At 32.6% G+C, this 18,784-nt stretch overlaps 3 protein-coding genes across 7 annotated transcripts in view; 1 reads left to right on the forward strand and 2 right to left on the reverse strand.

Annotated features, from left to right (window-relative positions):
* The first annotated feature begins 775 nt into the window (after positions 1 to 775).
* On the forward strand, positions 776 to 2,744 carry LOC123708850 (histone acetyltransferase KAT8). Its single transcript, XM_045659785.1, has one exon. The coding sequence runs from the start codon at positions 847 to 849 to the stop codon at positions 2,170 to 2,172; it is 1,326 nt and encodes a 441-aa protein (XP_045515741.1). The 5' UTR covers positions 776 to 846; the 3' UTR covers positions 2,173 to 2,744.
* Positions 2,745 to 3,002: 258 nt separating this feature from the next.
* On the reverse strand, positions 3,003 to 12,001 carry LOC123708842 (synaptogyrin). The gene is made up of 5 exons (XM_045659768.1): positions 11,730 to 12,001; positions 9,686 to 9,923; positions 6,270 to 6,406; positions 5,519 to 5,693; positions 3,003 to 5,152 (listed from the first exon to the last, which is right to left on the reverse strand). Exons 1-5 carry the CDS (start codon positions 11,829 to 11,831, stop codon positions 5,121 to 5,123), a joined length of 684 nt encoding a protein of 227 aa, XP_045515724.1. The 5' UTR covers positions 11,832 to 12,001; the 3' UTR covers positions 3,003 to 5,120.
* A 2,585-nt stretch (positions 12,002 to 14,586) lies between these two features.
* LOC123708132 (caskin-1) overlaps positions 14,587 to 18,784 on the reverse strand; it is a 191,095-nt gene continuing 186,897 nt past the window's right edge. For 4 of the 5 annotated variants that reach the window (XM_045658662.1, XM_045658660.1, XM_045658658.1 and 1 more), the window contains 4 exons: positions 18,503 to 18,646; positions 17,660 to 17,785; positions 16,761 to 17,339; positions 14,587 to 16,393 (listed from right to left, as the gene is read on the reverse strand). In XM_045658662.1, coding sequence (XP_045514618.1) covers positions 16,097 to 16,393; positions 16,761 to 17,339; positions 17,660 to 17,785; positions 18,503 to 18,646 — 1,146 coding nt within the window. In that variant the 3' untranslated portion in view covers positions 14,587 to 16,096. The remainder of the gene's footprint in view (positions 16,394 to 16,760; positions 17,340 to 17,659; positions 17,786 to 18,502; positions 18,647 to 18,784) is intronic. The other variant, XM_045658659.1, reaches the window with a different exon arrangement.

The raw sequence follows: 18,784 nt of genomic DNA on the forward strand, positions 1-18,784 counted from the left end.
AAAGTTCCTCTTCTTACAGCCGTACAGCCGTTGTTAAAATGACAACATTAAGTAATGCTCAGTCTTAATTAGTCCACGTAAAGTTCACCAATAAAACATCAATTTATCAACCAAACTTTAGACTATCTATAAGTCAAACGAGGAAGATACATGTTAAAAATAATCGTGAAGAGTTGAATCTTCCTTACTAACTTCTACTCGTTGTTCGGAAGGTATTCCACGTTATTAGTACAAAACATTATTAATATACAATAAACCAGTCCTGGTGATGGTCAACTGTGGGGCTGTACCAGAAGAGCTCAGTGGAATTGACAATGCTCCCTGGTACATTTCCAATAACCACCTTAATGTAGCCCCAATAATTAAAACATTTGCTAGAGCCCATGAACAAAGGCACCACCATTATGTGAATGTCGAGGTTATTTAACTTCTTGACCCCACGGGCCTAGTAAAAAGATTGAAAAGGACAAAAGCATTTGAATTAGTGAATTAGTGTTGGTGCACTTTAGTCTTAAGTGCTAAACAGTGGTATGTGAAAAAATAGAACAAAATGTCTTCCCCTAAGCTGTAAGGAGTGTTATTGGACACTTTCATATGTTAATATTAGTAAAGTAGATTAGACTTAAATTACTTACCAATTTTAAGTTAATTTGATTTCAAAGTGAAGACAATTTATTAAAAAAAAATATTAAAGCAAGTTTTTCTTATAGTTGGTTTTTAAATATGAAGTAAATATTTTAGCTGGTAACACTGACAAAGCCAATTGGCATTTGGCATGGCCGATGGCGGCTTTAGTAAAATTGCGCGTTATTGCGTGATTGTTTTTAGTTTTGTTTTGTACGTCCAATGATGGCGAAAGGTGATAAGGATTTAGAAAAACCAATTGTGAAGAACGAATTAACCACTCCAGAATCTCGAAGTACTGACAATGAAGATTCTGAATCTAACCAAGAGCAACTTTTGGATATCGGGGAGCATTATCTAGTGAGGCGTGTCGATGACTCATGGCGGCCGGCTGAAATTATACAGACGCGGTACCATGCGTCAGAGTCCTGCTATGAATATTACGTACATTATGTGGGCTGTGATCGAAGGCTTGATGAATGGGTTCCCCGCCACCGAATTATGTCCGATAGATTCGATGGTTGTGAGCAGTCCAGTAACAATTCTGATCATTTGTTGACAGACAAGTCCGGTCGTAAAATAACCCGCAATCAGAAACGTAAACACGATGAGATCAATCATGTCCAAAAAACATATGCCGAGATGGATCCTACCACCGCAGCGCTCGAGAAAGAACATGAAGCTATAACAAAAGTAAAATACATTGATAGGATTCAGTTTGGCAAATACGAAATAGATACATGGTACTTCAGCCCTTATCCCGAAGAATATGGTAAACAATCAAAATTGTTTATATGTGAATATTGTTTAAAATACATGAGGCTGGAAAAAACCTTTAGGTTTCATCTTGCTGACTGTCCTCAACGGCAACCACAAGGGACAGAAATATATCGTAAAGGGACTATAGCCATATTTGAGGCTGATGGCAAAGAACATAAGCTATACTGTCAAAATTTATGTTTATTAGCAAAATTATTCTTAGACCACAAAACACTGTACTTTGATATAGAACAGTTTCTTTTTTATACATTATGCGAAGTTGATAAGGATGGTGCCCACTTGGTTGGTTATTTTTCTAAAGAGAAGGACTCTCCAGAAGGAAACAATGTTGCCTGTATCCTTACACTTCCTCCCTTTCAAAGACAAGGCTATGGCAAGCTGCTAATTGCTTTCAGTTATGAGTTATCTAGGCTAGAAAAGGTAGTTGGTAGTCCTGAAAAACCTCTATCTGACTTAGGTAAACTAAGTTACAGATCATATTGGTCATATGTTATTTTAGAAGTATTAAGTGTAACTAGAGGTATTTTAAGTATAAAAGATCTCAGTCTTATGACAGGGATTGCTCCAACTGACATAATATCTACACTGCAATCAATGAATATGGTTAAATATTGGAAAGGACAACATGTAGTGTGTGTCACACCTAAAATGGTTTCAGAGCAGTTGGCTAGTTCTCATTTCAAGAAGCCTCGCTTAACAATAGACCCAACTGCAATTAGGTGGACTCCACCTATTAAACAAGGCCCTTCTGCCAAAGTGAAGAAATAAATATGAGTTTTGCATACTAAGTACAAAACATTAGTCTATTGTGGAAAATAAAATTTTCTACTATTTGATTAATATGGCACCCAAAATAATAATTCAATACACTCATTTCATTGTAGCTTTATTACAAAATATTGGCATTTCTCTGTTACATAAGATTAAATTATGGTTTAATTTAATATGTATAAGTTAGAAGAAAAGTATGTTCAAGCAATATCTGTTTAAAAAATAGTTTGCCTTATGTTTGTACAATTCTTTTTATTGTCAGTGAAATGCTATGAACAATTTAGTTAACTGTAAGTTGTAGTATATTTGTATAAGTGTAAAAATTTGTCACAATTGGGTAATTAGTTCCACCATTGTTATACGGTCAAGGAATAAGTAATTGTTTAAAAGTAATTAATGAACTTCTGTATTTTAGTGGTGAAATAGATAGGTCCTCTGTGTCAGATTGTTTATGAAGATCTTTTCATTTTGTTAGATTCTGTGAATCATTTGTTTCATTGTGATAATTCTAGTTGTAAGTAAAAATGGCAAAACAAGAATAAATTATAACAAAATATTATTTCTTTTACTTGGCTCACAAAAATAAATAAATCTCACTTAGTTAATGTTCTGGCATATTTATTTAACATACGATTAATATAGAAAAAGCTATTACTTTTTGGGAATTTTAGTAAGATTGTGAAAAAGAAGACTCAATAATTTTTTTATAGAGATATTATAATAATACTTTAAACAACTTGGTGTCATAATAATATATCAGTAAATAAAATTGAGGTATTTTAATTTTAAGTAACCGAAAAGACTTGTTATTTTGACGTTTTTGTTAATAAAAAAGACAGCAATTTTCACAATACCTATATTCTTCAGTTTACATTTAATACAGATACACAATAAGGCTAAACTTAGAAACATAATTTTCACTATCAAAATTGTGATAAATTTTATTGTGCGTTACACAAAAATTATGCCAATAGCAGCAAGATCAGCTGTGAAAAGTAGAAATTATATTTCTAAGTTTACAATCTAATAAAAATAATTTCTTGGGTTATCTTCTGCTACAATATACTGTAGGATTTGAAAAATTTGATACTCGTAAAAACTGCCAAGAGGTTTATTTTCAAAATGTAACTGAAACCTGTTTGTATGACACTAGCTCAGTTGCTAATCATTTTTGACTACAAACACTGAATATCCTTCAAGTAAATTAAGTACAGTAACTGATATATCTTTTTAGACTTGAGAGAAGTATTGACATTATAAATTATACAAGAGTCTAAATAATAATTTAATAATTTTGAAATTTCCAGTGATAAATAAATATTTTTGCATCACTCATCCTCTTAGTTAAAATCAAAACATACTTAATATATATTCTAATCTACCAATATCTAAAGCACAGATCTGTAAAATAAACAACACAAAGGCGACAAGCACAATTTCTATTTGTAATAATACTGAATAAATAGCTATCTATGCAACATCTTACATATTTTTCTATTAACAAGTCTCAAAAGCTTTATTAAAGATATTTTTTCTCATTGTAACATTTTGAAAATACAATTTAATATAATGCCATTTAGAAATATTATTTTATACATTTAACACAAAAATATGATCAAATGCATAAGCCTTTAATATATTTCACTTTACTAAAATCTAATAACTGTGCAAGCTATGGAAGTGAAAAATTCTATAAACATTTATACATTTTCAACTTACAAACAATATACATATTAAGATAAAACCAGAATAAAAATATCTGGTTGTACATGAAATGTTACTACTAGAACGCTAAAACATCAAGCCTTACACATATAGGCCAGTATTTACTGTCCTTATATTAAGATGGCAACATTGTTTCTATATGAATGATTCAAAACAGCTTTGTACCTTACTTAGACCACACTTATAGTTCTACTTACATGATACATATTGCATTAATTTAGTAAAATACTAACATTTACTTATCATCATGGATATTAAAACTTCAGATTAATAGTATAGATTTGAATTGTCACGGTGTTATTGGTGTCTAAAGCCAATACAATTGGACATTGATTTATGTTTGATACAGACAAAATGATTGTATGTGTATATTACATATATAACTGTTTACAAGGTGATATTTTCATGCTCTTTTATTCATAAAAATAATAACCGAATTAATTTTATTAAACTTTAAACCAGTGCACCGACCTTTTTTTTTCTTCACTTCATAACATTTTGATAGATCGAGTACATTAGTTCAGCACAACAAGACTGCTTTAGTTTTATTATCTTTAAAATAAATGTACATAGACTAGAGATTAATACTTCGCATCCATTAATTTAAATTTGTTTCTAGTATATTTGGTATTAGAATAAAGCAAACCACTCAGAACTAAAATCCTGTATTTAGAAAAAAAAACCCGATTTTTTCTATTTATAGGATCTTACAACAGATGATACTATGGCACTACATTGAATAAACTTTTTATTTACATATAGATCTTATAGTACAACGATGTAAAGGGAATATTGTCAAATATACATATACCTATTAGGTACAAAAATCAATAAGTGAATAAAATTCTTTCAATATTATGTAAAAAAAAAACAATCAATACCTAAGTACTAAAAATTAAACATTTTTTACAAACAGTTTCAAAACTTTCATTTGAATCTTGAATTCTCTTGTCACTTCTAAAGCTATATGACATTTTACATTTGTTAAGGTTAAATTTAATATGTTGATTGTGTTATACTCACAATAACAAAAAGATAAATAATTTTGATAATTTGTAAAACATACTTTGGTGAGACACATAATGTAAATAAATCTATAATAAAACTAGTACTGCATAATAAATATCATCAAACTTAATATAAAATAAAGATTTTAGTTTGACTATAATTTTTGAGATCTTTTTACTGTCTCCAAGCAAAACAAACTGATTCATAGGATCTTAGTAGGTTGGGGCTGTGTACTCAACGTTACCTGAAAACATTAATATAAAAATATAGTTCATCAACATTATGCCCTATTTAATGACCCTCACAACTATGGGATATTATATAAAAAGAGCATCCTTCTATCTGAAAGGCGTTTTATGGTCGACCCAGAGGCTTGTTTCCCACCACCTCCTGTTTTATTATGTAACTAGTAACTAATTGGCATTACCAGATGTCGAGGACAGAGGGCGGAGCCTATGATTTGAATAAGTTTTTTGGGTGCTTTACTCGATTAAAAAAAAGGTAATATAATATTCTGTTACAATTTTAGAATCTTAATTTTTCATATATCCACATGTTATATTCTTTATTAGATAAGAGATAATATAACACCAGCCAAAACGTTACTTACCAGTCTGTTGCTGCGAGAATGGGGGGTCGCTATATGGGGGCTGGGGGTCAGGCGCGCCCGGGTATGCAGGGAATCCTCCCGGGCTCCCCACAGTGCCTTCTACCTCGTAGGCCGGAGCAAACGCCGCTTCAGCACCCATTCGGAACCGTTGGAACGCGAAGAAAGCACATGCCACCTGAAATTTAAGATAATTGGAAACTGTCCATCCGTATCGCCAAAGTTACCGTCTAACGGTCAATGAATGTCAGACATACAGATTAGACGTACTTAACGGAACGAAAGTAAGAGGTACAATGAAAACAAAATAAAATATAGTAAGTTAGTTACAAAGTGCCTTGATGTTTGACAGTTACGAAACCCATGCACTTGTTGTATTAGATATCTTTGATTTTCTTTTTCGTTAATTTTCTAATCTTTTTAATCGGTGGTTATTCTGATATTCGGAACGGAGACATATACAACGAAACAACAACCAGTGGTATGTTGTATCTGTATCATGATAGCCGTTCTCGAGTTAACAGTGTTCAAACAAATTATCATTATGTAGAACTGAAAATCAAATTATACATAACTATAAGCCTAGCTGGTAAAAAAAATTGAACTTTTATACATTACGATATTAACAAACAAATAAATAAAAAGTACTTAAGTCAATTCGGGACAAAAAAATATAAATTTAAAATGGCTAATAATCACTATTATTTACTATACAGGTATGACATAGTCTTAAATTAAGTAAAAAAAATCATACCCAAGCAAAAATGGAGAAGAAACAGAAAGCAATAGCGCCTTGCATGTTGTTAGCGGTGCCCATGGGCGGGTTTTCAGTCTTGCCCCAGGCGTTAGACAAGTAGCAGAAACCCACGAAGTACAGGAAGGCCCAGAACCCTGAAAATTGCATAAGAAAAATAAAAATTTTGAAATTCAAAAAAAAATATTATATTAAAATGGAATCATCAACACATTTGGCCAATTACTTCCGTCTTTACTTGGTTCCAATTCGCTGTTATTTTTTCAAAATCTATTTGTACGAGCCAAGGTTGTACATTCTGCTCATGCACTATGCAGGCTTTTAGTTTTATAAGCGCGGCGATTACCTAGAGTGAAAATAACACCCTTTATTTAAAGCATCCCGTTGAACCAGGAACCGTACATCATTAAGTCCTATAGCTGTTTTATCTTGCAGCATGGTTTTACTAGTAGTGATTACTAATTTTGCGTGGTACCATTGCTTATCATGTATTTATTCCATAATTAATAACACACACCGCGTTATATGAATAGACTTAATGAAATAGTTTATTATGTGTTATATAGTATTGTCTTTTGTTAACATAGCTTTTACACATTTAAAGAAAACACTTTTTTACCATATTAACGCTATTTGTATTATTATAAACTTATTTATTACTTGTCTAGAACATTTATTTACTTATAATTATTTACCGTGACTACGCACGCTGTAAAGCAATAAATAAAAGCAATAATTATAAGTTTATAATAATATAAATAGCTTTAATTCGGTAAAAAAGTGTTTCCTTTCTATATGTGTTATGTTATTTAAAAAACAGCGAATAAAATGTAATCTTAAAAAAAAATACGTTTCGTTTTCTTCTGATTGGTCATAAGGTCATCATGTCTAGTCCATTCGGCCACGCTACGACCAGTCTTTCCGTTCGACTAACCACAACTATAGGAATCGCGCCATCGTCGTACAGTTGTTTCAATTTCAATTCAAGACAATAATTATCAAGGTATTCTTAAATCTATTTAAACCGAAGACCGTGGTAAGACATGTAATACACGTTCCGCAAAAATAAGTAGTACGCACAAATCCTGTTAGCATGTACGGTGCCTACTGCGGAAAATCCTTAACATATTTATTATTTATGTACGTGTTTCGGCCACAATACATAGTTTAACAGAATTCTTAACGTTTTATAAAACTATCTTCTTTAAATTCAATATTCTTACATTTGATAATCGTTTTCAGAAATATAATTTTTATTTTATAGAAGAAAAAATATCTTTAAAAATTTTGTTAGTCAGGTCTGCGGTTTCTTGGCAACTTCAATTTTCTATTGTCTGATGTTCTTATTACTAATAACAATAAGAAGACGATATCTTGCTTATCTCTTAATATTATTAAATAAGTTTGGCATTGGATAAACCAATTAACCCAGGCTCTTAAAAGTACCATATATTTTTTAAAGCTCAGGTACATAAGGAAGTATTATTTTCACAGTCAATGTTTACCGATCGTTACATTATCGGCTATTTGGCTTGAAGACCGATAAAGCCTAACTCGGTCAAGGTCAATTTGAAATGTCAGCCTGAAAATATGGACCGTTAAAACCCTACGATGTTATACCTTTAAGATACATATATTTTATATAAGACAAAATTCAAAATTCCGATCAGAAATGAATATTTCTACGTCTATGTCGAGGTTTCTATTTATAGGTATTGTGTTTCCAAATGTATACTATCTGCGAATACGTCTTGAGCGTTCCACAAAGGGCACGATTAAAGACTGGATTTTCATTAGTTCCTTAGTAATTCAAACAAAATAACCTATATGCCAGTCTCAAATTTATAATCTATTTAAAGTTCAGGAATTACTGTCAGAATTTGTAAGAACTATTTCTTCATTTGTGTTTAAACGAATTATATTATACGTTACCAAGTTATTAATTAAATTACAATATACTTTCGATATTCAAAGTTTTAAAGAAATTTTATTTGGCGTCAAGCATCCCTAACTACGATGATACGTTTTTGACATATAGGAGGAATACTCGCTTATGATCGATTGTGAATGTTACCCTAAGCTTTCGTCCGTTTGTACAGTTAAACCACACCAACAACATTATTTGACCGAAATACTAAGTTTAACAAAGGAATATATGATTGAAATGGAACCGTGATTGTAATAAAACATACCAAATAACAAGTAGGTAATCAGGACCAACGAGGACAAATGCGCAATTGTCAATTTGCTTTTTTATGAATGGCGTGACCTTATTTACGTTTATAACCTTCCTGTAATGATCGAAATTAGGACAAATTGGAAAAGGATTCTTAATTTGAAGTTTCCAATTTAGGTATTTGCCCTGCAACTGTTGGTCTTGGTTTCTGATTTCTGTATCTGCTTCATATTCAACGAAGAGCGAATCGTCGACGACCAATCACTTTCCGTGCGGCTTGATCCCTCGGCGTTGCGTAGAGATGTTGGGTCTCTCTGCATCTTCTACCGAATTTGCCATTGGGAGTGTTCAGAAGAGTTGTTCGGTCTAATACCCGCAGCTGAGTTTCATTATCGGACGTCAAGGCAAAATACCATCCGTGTCACCTCGACGTCCGTTGTTCAACAACTGAGCGTTTTCTAAGGCAGTTTTTGCCACGCACCACCAGTACGTGGAGCCAGCTGCCCACTGAAGTATTTCCGAAGCAATTCGACTTAGGGTCTTTCAAGAAAAGAGCGTAACAATTCTTCAAAGGCCGGCAACGCACTTGCGAGCCTTCTGACAATGTGTCGATGGGCGGCGGTATCGCTTAACATCAGGTGAGCCTCTTGCCCGTTTGCCTGCTATTACATAAAAAAAATATTCATTTGTTTTTTCTAATAGGTCTTTCTGTGCCTGACACCAGTCGTCTACTTTTTGAAACTCACGATGTTTTCCTTTATCGTATAAGCGAGTGTTAATTGCGCAGATAGAAGTATCCCTAAAGAAAAATAACTCAATTATGATATCCTACGCTTCAAACAAAATAAAATACAGCCAAGGAAACAACGCGGGACGACCAACCGATAGGCGAGCTCATACATGCATTATGCAATAAAAAATCAATGTAGTAGATGAAACTTCTGTAGACAGAGTACCGAATAAATTTTCTCTTGATAAAACAACTGACTTGGAATCCTTTAACTAGTAGAAAGGTAAGATAATCTTACGACCGCTGGATTGCCCTAAAATGTACTAAAATTACAAAGATTGCTATGAATTTAACATCTCTTCTGGACTATTTGATACTTTTAATGCCGAAGAAGGTTACAAGAAGTCCATGAAGTATTATATTTATTCACATATACTCTACAGTTTTAAACTGTTTAATTATTAATTTTGGTGATGTGCTACAAAAGGTATAGTAATTAATTGTACTCACCAGAGAAGCCCAAATCTGCAAGAACATAATGTTTCCTAGTTTTCACTGATGACATCTGCTCAAAGAGATATTCCCCAACTATGAAAGCCACGCAAGCTATAAACGCTATAACTGATATGCCGACACCATAGTTGCAGGCGTTCGTGTCATCGTTGTAGACACAGTACTCCTGGTTATCAGCCTTCTTGACGTACCAGCCCTTGTCTGATATACATCCCATTACAATCACGCAGAATAGCTGGAAAAGAAAATTATATAACAATTTTTCTTTTTTCTACGCGAACAAATACAGTTGTTCAAATGCTCCACATGTCCCTTGCCAAGCCGGAAACCAATTTTTTTGTAAAGCCCAAAAATCAATACAATATCTCAGTTTATTCAACTAGGACTTATTTAAAGGATTCAAAGAAGATATCAACAATAAATTTCTGATTTCTGCAATTATTTTAATCGATTTGGGTAGCTTATTTTATAGTAATGCAATTTTTTAAATATACATATATTTCGTCCCACTTGTTTTTGTAAAAAATGATTGTTTACATAATGCAAAAACATTATGAATATCACCTACATTAGTTCTACTATTTTTTTATATAAACAAATCCCTATTTTGACTGATAATAGAATTTTACTCAATTTAGTCTGGTTTTGGACAATAAGGCGAATATTGATAAACAGTTTTTGCGTTCGACTTTGAGAAAGGTTGGATTAGGTGTACCGAGCGTCAAAGCTCATTTCGTGACACGCGGTATGTATACATTCTAATTTGGCATTGGCAGAAATTTAAGAATTAAAAAAAATACATTTATCGTCTTCAGTATTTTTGAGTACTACCGAACTTAATAAAACTTTTAGAGCGAATTTATTAAATTATGAACATAACTGCTGTTTCTTATACTGTATAGAATATTTGTTTTAAAGGTAATGTTACATTTTTACTGTCATAAACAACAATGGCAGTAGGGCAACTTGTTGCAGTTATATTAGTAATATATATTACAATAATTAATATTGTATTACGAGAACCTGCTCATTGCCAAAGTTATTTTTATGCATATTCATGGACAAAAGGTTAATTATTAATTGCACTATTATTTCAATGCTTGCTTCACTCAATTGTATGGAAAAATAAAATGCATCTAATATACTATGAGACTGAATACTAAATATTATTTTAAAATGCTAATACTTGAGTAAATTTTGCAAACTATATATTTACTAACTATATATTTTGCAAAATATATATTTCCTATCTACATAAAATTTTTGTTGTAAAACTTGTTTAGAACAAGTAACATTTTCCAGTCAATATTATAAGTGTTTTATTAATACTTTTCCAGTGGCGCATAAAAACTGATGACCCCACCCCACATTTACTTCAAAAACATATAAGGAAAAAGAAAATAAAAAATATATCTTGAAAATGAACTTTTAAACATCAAAACAGAATCTTTTTGACATCTAATTTTAATGAGTATTTTATCATAATTTAAAAATTTTAAAAAATCAAAAATATACCAGACTGTCTTCAGTTTAAAAGCTTCATATATAGAACACAGTGCATATATTAAGTCTTTTATCAACAATTTGATAGATCAGACTGTTTACATATAGAGATTACATTTAAAACAATTTTCTCAGTATATGTTATTTTCTCTTCTTAACAGTTAAGAAAATGATTTGGTGATTGGAAACTAAAATACATTAAAAACATACTCGGTACTATAGATTACTTTAAAAAAAATGTATATCCAAATTTGATAAAATTAATAAATTTAAAAAGTAATTTTTACGGAACATGATTTAAATATTTATTAGACAGAAATATCTAAAATATTTATCAGTCAAGCATTAGGCCAGGTTTTTTTCCAATATAGGATCATTAGTAAACTGCGTTACGAATTATTTAGAAACTGGTGAAAACCTGAAAAATATTAGTATTTTTCTAAAGGGTTTGCAGTTATAATTCGTTACACCAGTAAACTAAGGTACATATGTATGATTAACAGGTGTAGAATAAAGGTTTTACATTGACATTACTTACCCAACATACCGCCCTGACGATCACTGTGGGCTTCTGAATAAATGCCTGTGGATCGAAAGCTCCACCAGCCTTACCGCCGCCATAAGCACCTGAAGTATCCATTTTTACTATTCAAAAAATCTGTCGTCTTGCACACTCTTTTACTATGCAAGCCATATACGTCTCTGACCTCGCAAACTGAATCTTTATCTACGAATTCTTATCGATCGCGCAGCGCAGACTCGAAGGTGCAGTCAAATTCGCTGTTCGGGTTCGCAATCAGTGAAATTTGTAGTTTGTACTCTTTGGTTTGACATATCTCTGTCCTCTGAGTCTGACATATATTTGGGGTTACCTCAATGCAAAATTATTCCTTTTTTTAAATTATTGTGCAGATCTATTTTAAAAGACGAAAATTCATGTCGTAGAGGCAACCTCGGCAATTAAAGGAAAGGAAAGAAAAAGTTCAGAATGTAATACATATGATCGGGATCATTGGTTTGTAGACAACGGGGCTAATCATCATATAAGGATGTGGAGTGATCTATGTCCAAATTTTAATATTATTACGGAGCCTCAAAGTTACTATTGCTGATAGCAAGGTCCTACACGCTTTAGAGCCTATACTATATTGAACCCTTACGCTAAGGCCAAAAGAGAGAGAATTATTATTACAATATGTCTGCTTAGTTCCAAGCGTAACAAGAATTTATTATAGAAATACAAAGTATTTATAACTCAACTAAAAATCGTGTTCCGTGATTATTAATGGAATAGGTGTGTTTATAGGGAAAACAGAGAGATGTGGTGGCTATATCAGCTAGAGCGTATTGCTATTTAACGGCACACTGGGGCCGATAAATACACATGAAAGGTTTGACCACGAAGATAAACGGCATGTTAGAAATATCTTATAGAGAGAGAGCTGAATAGAAGGAAATTCGGCGTTAGAGAGAAGGTAAGGTCTCGGTATAAGAATTTTGCGCTGTATAAGAATTAGTATACGCGGTTTAAAATCTTTGTAAGAAAGAAGTCTGAAGTACACAATAAACTACAATAATGTTGACTGAAGTGAAAACGGCTGGATATATTGTGATGGAGTTTCTGAGTGACGACGACAACGAATTTGATAACGACAATGTAAGAAGTATTTTTCAAGACTTTGGAATACATCTTTATTCGCCTGAACAAATCGGTGAAACTGAACAAGGCAATGAACAGGAAAATTTTACAATCAGTTGAGTCAGCAAGAGCCATCGGAAAGATGATGATGGTTACATATTGTACAATAACAGACTTTCTGATCAGGTTCATAGATGTTACGTTTGATGAAAACCCTCTTAAAAACTTAGTCTTGAATATGTTCCATTTACGAATGACAGAGGAACTGAAGAGAATGATATATTGTGTTATTCCAAATAAAAATAATTTAGAATCGGATGAGGTTGAAGTCATGGTAATGGAAGATGACCATGAAAGTGAACAATTGTTGGATGGGGGAATGATAGGATGAATTGGAGTGAATGATGTTTATGACATAGACATCGAAAGTGCAGTAGATGTTAGACGTCCTAGGAGATTCAACAATTTTATTATATCTATAGCGATCGAATCGACCTTATTCGACAAAATAAAGGAGAATTTTACCAAACTTTTAGCCTAGTCGCAAAACTGTTTACTGAGCTCTTTTGAGTTTTGCTGCGAATGAAAACCTTACATTGAGTCAGTTTGATGCGTCTACTGCCATTTTATATGGATCCCACCACATTGAAGACAATATGGAACTATGCTATGAAGATAAACCTGGAAGAGCATGTTTGTTAAAAAAGAGTTTTTCTTTTTTGCTTAAGATCTTATTCTTCTTAAATTTATCTAATCTACAACTCTCCTACTGCATAATAAAAACATTCCTTTTCAAGTAAGACTAATTTGACAATGCTCATGACTTACGGACACGTATTTCATATTACATATTTATAAAAAGACTTTATGAAACATGAATTTTTATTCTATACTCTTGTTAGAAAAGTTATATTCATAAATACTATTGCAGTAATCATCTAAAGTTAAAATGAATAGTTATGATTTAATTTTCTTTAGACCTTAAGCCTTTTTTATTATTTATTTTGTCTTACTTCTTTAAAATTAAAACAGTAGCTAGTGTGCGTTTTTCAAACTTATAACTCTAAGTACAGTTAGTACGTATAACTATGAGCGCATTTGACACGATGGTACGGGCATCATAGTGAAGGTGAAGGAAAACATAGTAAGATAACCAAAAAATCGCTGATCACTTAATACTTGCCTATTAAGAAAAATGAATGAACGCGAAACTCAAACATAAATCTGGTCTAACCAAACCAAATATAGTAACACCTAGGTAAAATACACCTTGTGGCCTATTTGTCAATATAAACCTAAAATACCTACACATTCTTTTATTTCTTACTATGATAGCAATTTATTATTCGAACTGCAGTTTTACATTTGAATTATCACTAGTTCCAGTTTGAGCCACTATATTATTTTACAATTCGAAAAAAAACGCAAATTCATAGGTATTACAAATATTTATTAAAATAAGAATTCGTTAATAATAAAAGAAACAGCAGTTTTCAGTATAATAAAAAAGATAAATCAAGTTATATATTACATAATTCATAGCCGTCACCTGTAAATAAATTTTGACTAGTTCAAAAAACGAAAAGCCTTATGTTACAAAATTGCCATAATATGTAGCACCTTCCTATTGAGGTGACGGCTTACTTGAGAATACATGTACAAAATGTCTAAATATTTTAGGTATCAAAGGATGTAGAAACACTGATTCTATTATTTACATTATAAAGCTAATAAAAATATGATGCGCTACATTTCATTGCTAAAAGTTATGGCAATAAGACATTGAAGCAAATAAATTATATTTTTTTTCATTACTTTTATGTTGTCTGTGACCTTATTGCTTCATTGTGTAATTACCATAGATAATAATTATCTTTCCGGTGTGTCTATGCATATAAAATTACAATTGGTTATTTCTTTAGCTTAATTCTTATCTTTAGCGGTTATATACTATTAATTCAATGTTTAAACTGATTGTATAAGGAATGGTCATGGGTTTATAACTTTATTGGGTATAGTTATGGCCACTTAATATCACGTTTCATACCATAGGAGATCATTTAGATTTTCTGTTTTGCATGTAAAAAATATGAAAGTATGGTTATTAAGCAAAAGTATGGTGCATTCTAGTATGTATTGTACAGAGTAGATTTATTGGAATCGGAAAGATATTACTAATAAATTATATTATGAATGTAACATATGTCTATGATATCTAAACTATAAGAAGGATCATTATACATTCACTGTAGAAACACTACTTTTCACACTATATCTAAAGCTACCATTTTGTATAAATTCTAACTAATCACCTACATTATTATTAATTCTACAATTTTATTGTACATGGAAAACTAACTACTGGATATTATATTTATCTATGACATACTTTAAGTAAAATTATTTACAAAAATAGCCATTTCTGCTTCATCTAGATACGTGTGTCAACGCAATTTAACAGATATTGCTTAAGTAAGGAACTACATACATAATTACATAAATTAAATTGAAAGCCGTATTGGATAAATTTGATAACTTAGTATTTAAAAGAATTATGATAAATAAAACAATATGGGGCTGATTGAAGGTTGTCTCACAACGTCACATTTTTATAAGCGTGACCCACTAACTAAACGAATTTATATCAGAATGACATTTGCTTTGTCACGAGACCGTTTTTATACAAATTCGTTAGCGGGTCATGACTGCCGAAAAGTGACTTTGTGTCTAGCCATATGACACAGATGTGTGCTACTAATAGTAGCTTACTAGTTACTATTAAGTAAACTATTTGCATAATGATAAAACTATTGCCATAATATAAAGAAGGAACAATTTTCACAGAGGATGAAATTTATCCAATATGACATTTAAGGTGTATGTCAAGAAATTGCATTAACAAAGATTATATCTACACTTCACATTTTTAAGTCCTTGGAAGTTTTGATATGGTTACAATAGTAAAATATTGCATGTCAACAGTTCATGTCAAGTATTTCATAACATTTTTCCTTTGAATGAAAGGCATAATTGCAAACAACGCAGTATTGTCCATATAAATAATGCTAACAATTTTAACACAAAGACCCTTTATTAGGCAGTTCATTTTATATTATCCATTCATAGTTTGAAGTAGGTTTTAACAGTTAATCCAATAACGTATTATTTAAACTGGGCCAAAACAATTTTCACATTACCTACAAAAAATAAGTACCAATAGTATCTTTGGAATTTGTTCTACATTATTCGAGATACTTGGCCAAATCTTAGGAATCAGTCAGGCCTTGTCGCTTCTCCTCTTCCAGCATGGCGTCAAGTTCGTCAGTAAGGTTTGCCAGCATGTTTCCTATATCGTTGAGGACATCAACGGGTTCTGTACTCTTCTCTTCTTTTTCTATGTGTTGTTTATCTGTAGGTCTAGGAGGGAGCGTCGCCAAGCCCATACCCGTTCTTCCATAGTCCACGGTATGTGGTCTGCCAGCCATTTGACTTCGGTTTTGTTTAATCGTACCGGCGTTGTCGTTGGCAAATGGAATGCTGTCCGATTCAGTGCTCGAACTTGACTGTAAAGAATAAATATTACTGAGATAAAACATTAATGTATGTAAAATAGTTTAAGTACGAAATGAATTTTATAATTTTATTTTCTATGTTAAAAAAAATAAGTCATCGAGCTAGTGGGTAGAACTTGTGAAAAATGTGAATATTATTGCGTGATCAGAAATGTTGCCATATCCAGCAATTTTTCGTTGAGTTTATTTATCCTCGGAAACTAATAGTACAATCTAAAACCTCAGCTCTAGATCAAGCCAGCAACATCTAAAGACTAAGTAAAATTAAAGCATTGAACTTTACGTCCAAATTCAAATTGATTGTGCGGATAAAAATATAACTCTCTAGCAAGTAAGAGAAAAAATATGTAAAACTAACCTTAAAACTAGCATCGGAACCCGTTCTCATTTTGTCCTCTTCGTATCTCCGGGGTGGGGAAGAAGGTGCAGGTGGGGGTGGAAGTAGACCTGTACTGTCCAAAGAAACACTCAGCGAGTCCGAACTAGGATAAGCTGGCAAACTCAAGGGCAAGCTCTTCTCTGGATGAATTTCCACAGTTGTCTGCCCGAAGCGAGTAAAAGGCGCATACTGTGAGCTCTGACGCTTCGGTGGCTCCGGCGGAGGCTTTCTGGCCACGTGCGGACTCGCTCCATAAGCGACGCGCTGCAGTCGTGCCGAGTACGCAATCTCATCATATGTGTAATCAGGAGATTTATCTCTATACGCCGGAGTCGCTTGTATCTTAGCGACTGGCCGAGGTCTCACTAACCCCCTAGGTCGGGGCAAAGTGCCTCCCCCTTCATAACTATCATTTGTTGGTGTTATATCTCCATCGTCGTACGAACGTCGCCATTGACCTCCATAATAAAACCCGGCTTCAGGGGAGAATGTAGTGTGGGATGTTCTTTCAGATGGGTCTTCTAAACTCTCCAATGACTTCCCGCGGGGATGGCGTATCTGTTATAAAGAGTGTTATAAGAAAGTGTACGCATAAAAATATGATAATGTAGAATCATCAAAATTACGGCAAACGGTAGCGTTCCGAATGTTACTTCATGCTATCTCGCTCAAAATATTTACATATTATATTTTTATTAGATACACAATATATTAGAAATTGTATCGCATCATGCTGACCTGTTAAAATGTTAAGAGTAAGGATATATAATAAATACGACACTACCGTGCAGGCTTAACCTAGATCACACGAAAATTGACAAGTGCACATAAAGCTAGGTGCCGGGGTGCGTCATTGGGTGCCAAAGGAAGTCTCATACCTGGATGGGGACCAAGTCAGTGGCACATAGGGACGTTTGTAGAGCGTCAAAGTTTAGATCGGGGGGTTTATGGTAACTTCTTGCGTGTCTCTCCCAATGCTGGTAATTCTCCCTCGGATATAAATCCTTTAGGTCCAATGTGCGGTTTGTGTTTGGAAAAGAAAATAAACAAAACATTCACATGCTGCTTTGGGCTAGTGGTATGGTGGATGCAGCGATGGGTGATACAGCCCTGCGATTTATTTTAATACATTTGCTTCATGAAATACAGACGGAGCAATTTTGTGTGATGTTTACCAGAATTTAATGTTTTAGTCTGAAGTACGAGACATTTCAGACATTTTTTTTGTTTTTATTTTATCGCAGGGCTGCAGAAATAGCGACGATGGCGATGGAAATATAGACATCTAAGGTCTCAGCAAAACGAAATTAATGTTTCAACGTAAGTAACCAAAACTGGTATTTGGCAACACAAACCATATTTGTGTTTATTCTGATTTCCTTCTGACGTCACTTTTTACCATAAACACATCTATTAAGCTAATCCTGCACATTTTGAGTTTGCTAAATATATTTTAGTTTATAATTAGTTGAAAGCTACTAAACGCTTGTTTAGGCGATGTTAATAGAAAGTTAAAATTAAAAATATTAAATAATTGTTATTTAAGATATAGCATGGTTATGAGAATGGTGTGTGAGTGAACTTAAAATAAAATCTTAAACTATAAATAGACTAATCTATTTAGGTTTGAAAGAAATACAGACTGAAAATAATTATCTATGGCTAGACCTAGGACATGACTACAACATTAATTTGGCAACACTGATAGTTATAGTACTGACCTGTCCAGGTTGAAGCCTCGTGAAATCCAGGGACCCTTGGTTACTTATGCTCCGTTTTCCGGCTCTTATGTCTTTCACTCTCTTGATGGCTAAAAGTATTTTCTTTTGATGGCCAAGTCTTACTATGCCCATATCTTCTAAGTCCTGTAATAAAAAAATATAGTTTTAAAAGAAGTTTTGTGGAAGTCATTCAATTATATGAAATATTTTTTCTTCTTAAAAGTCAGTCATTTATTCTTAATATTGCACTAAAAACCAATAATTATGGTTCAACTTTTATAG

This window comes from Pieris brassicae, chromosome 4 (assembly GCF_905147105.1).
Source record: "Pieris brassicae chromosome 4, ilPieBrab1.1, whole genome shotgun sequence".
NCBI classification, from domain to species: Eukaryota; Metazoa; Arthropoda; class Insecta; order Lepidoptera; family Pieridae; genus Pieris; species Pieris brassicae.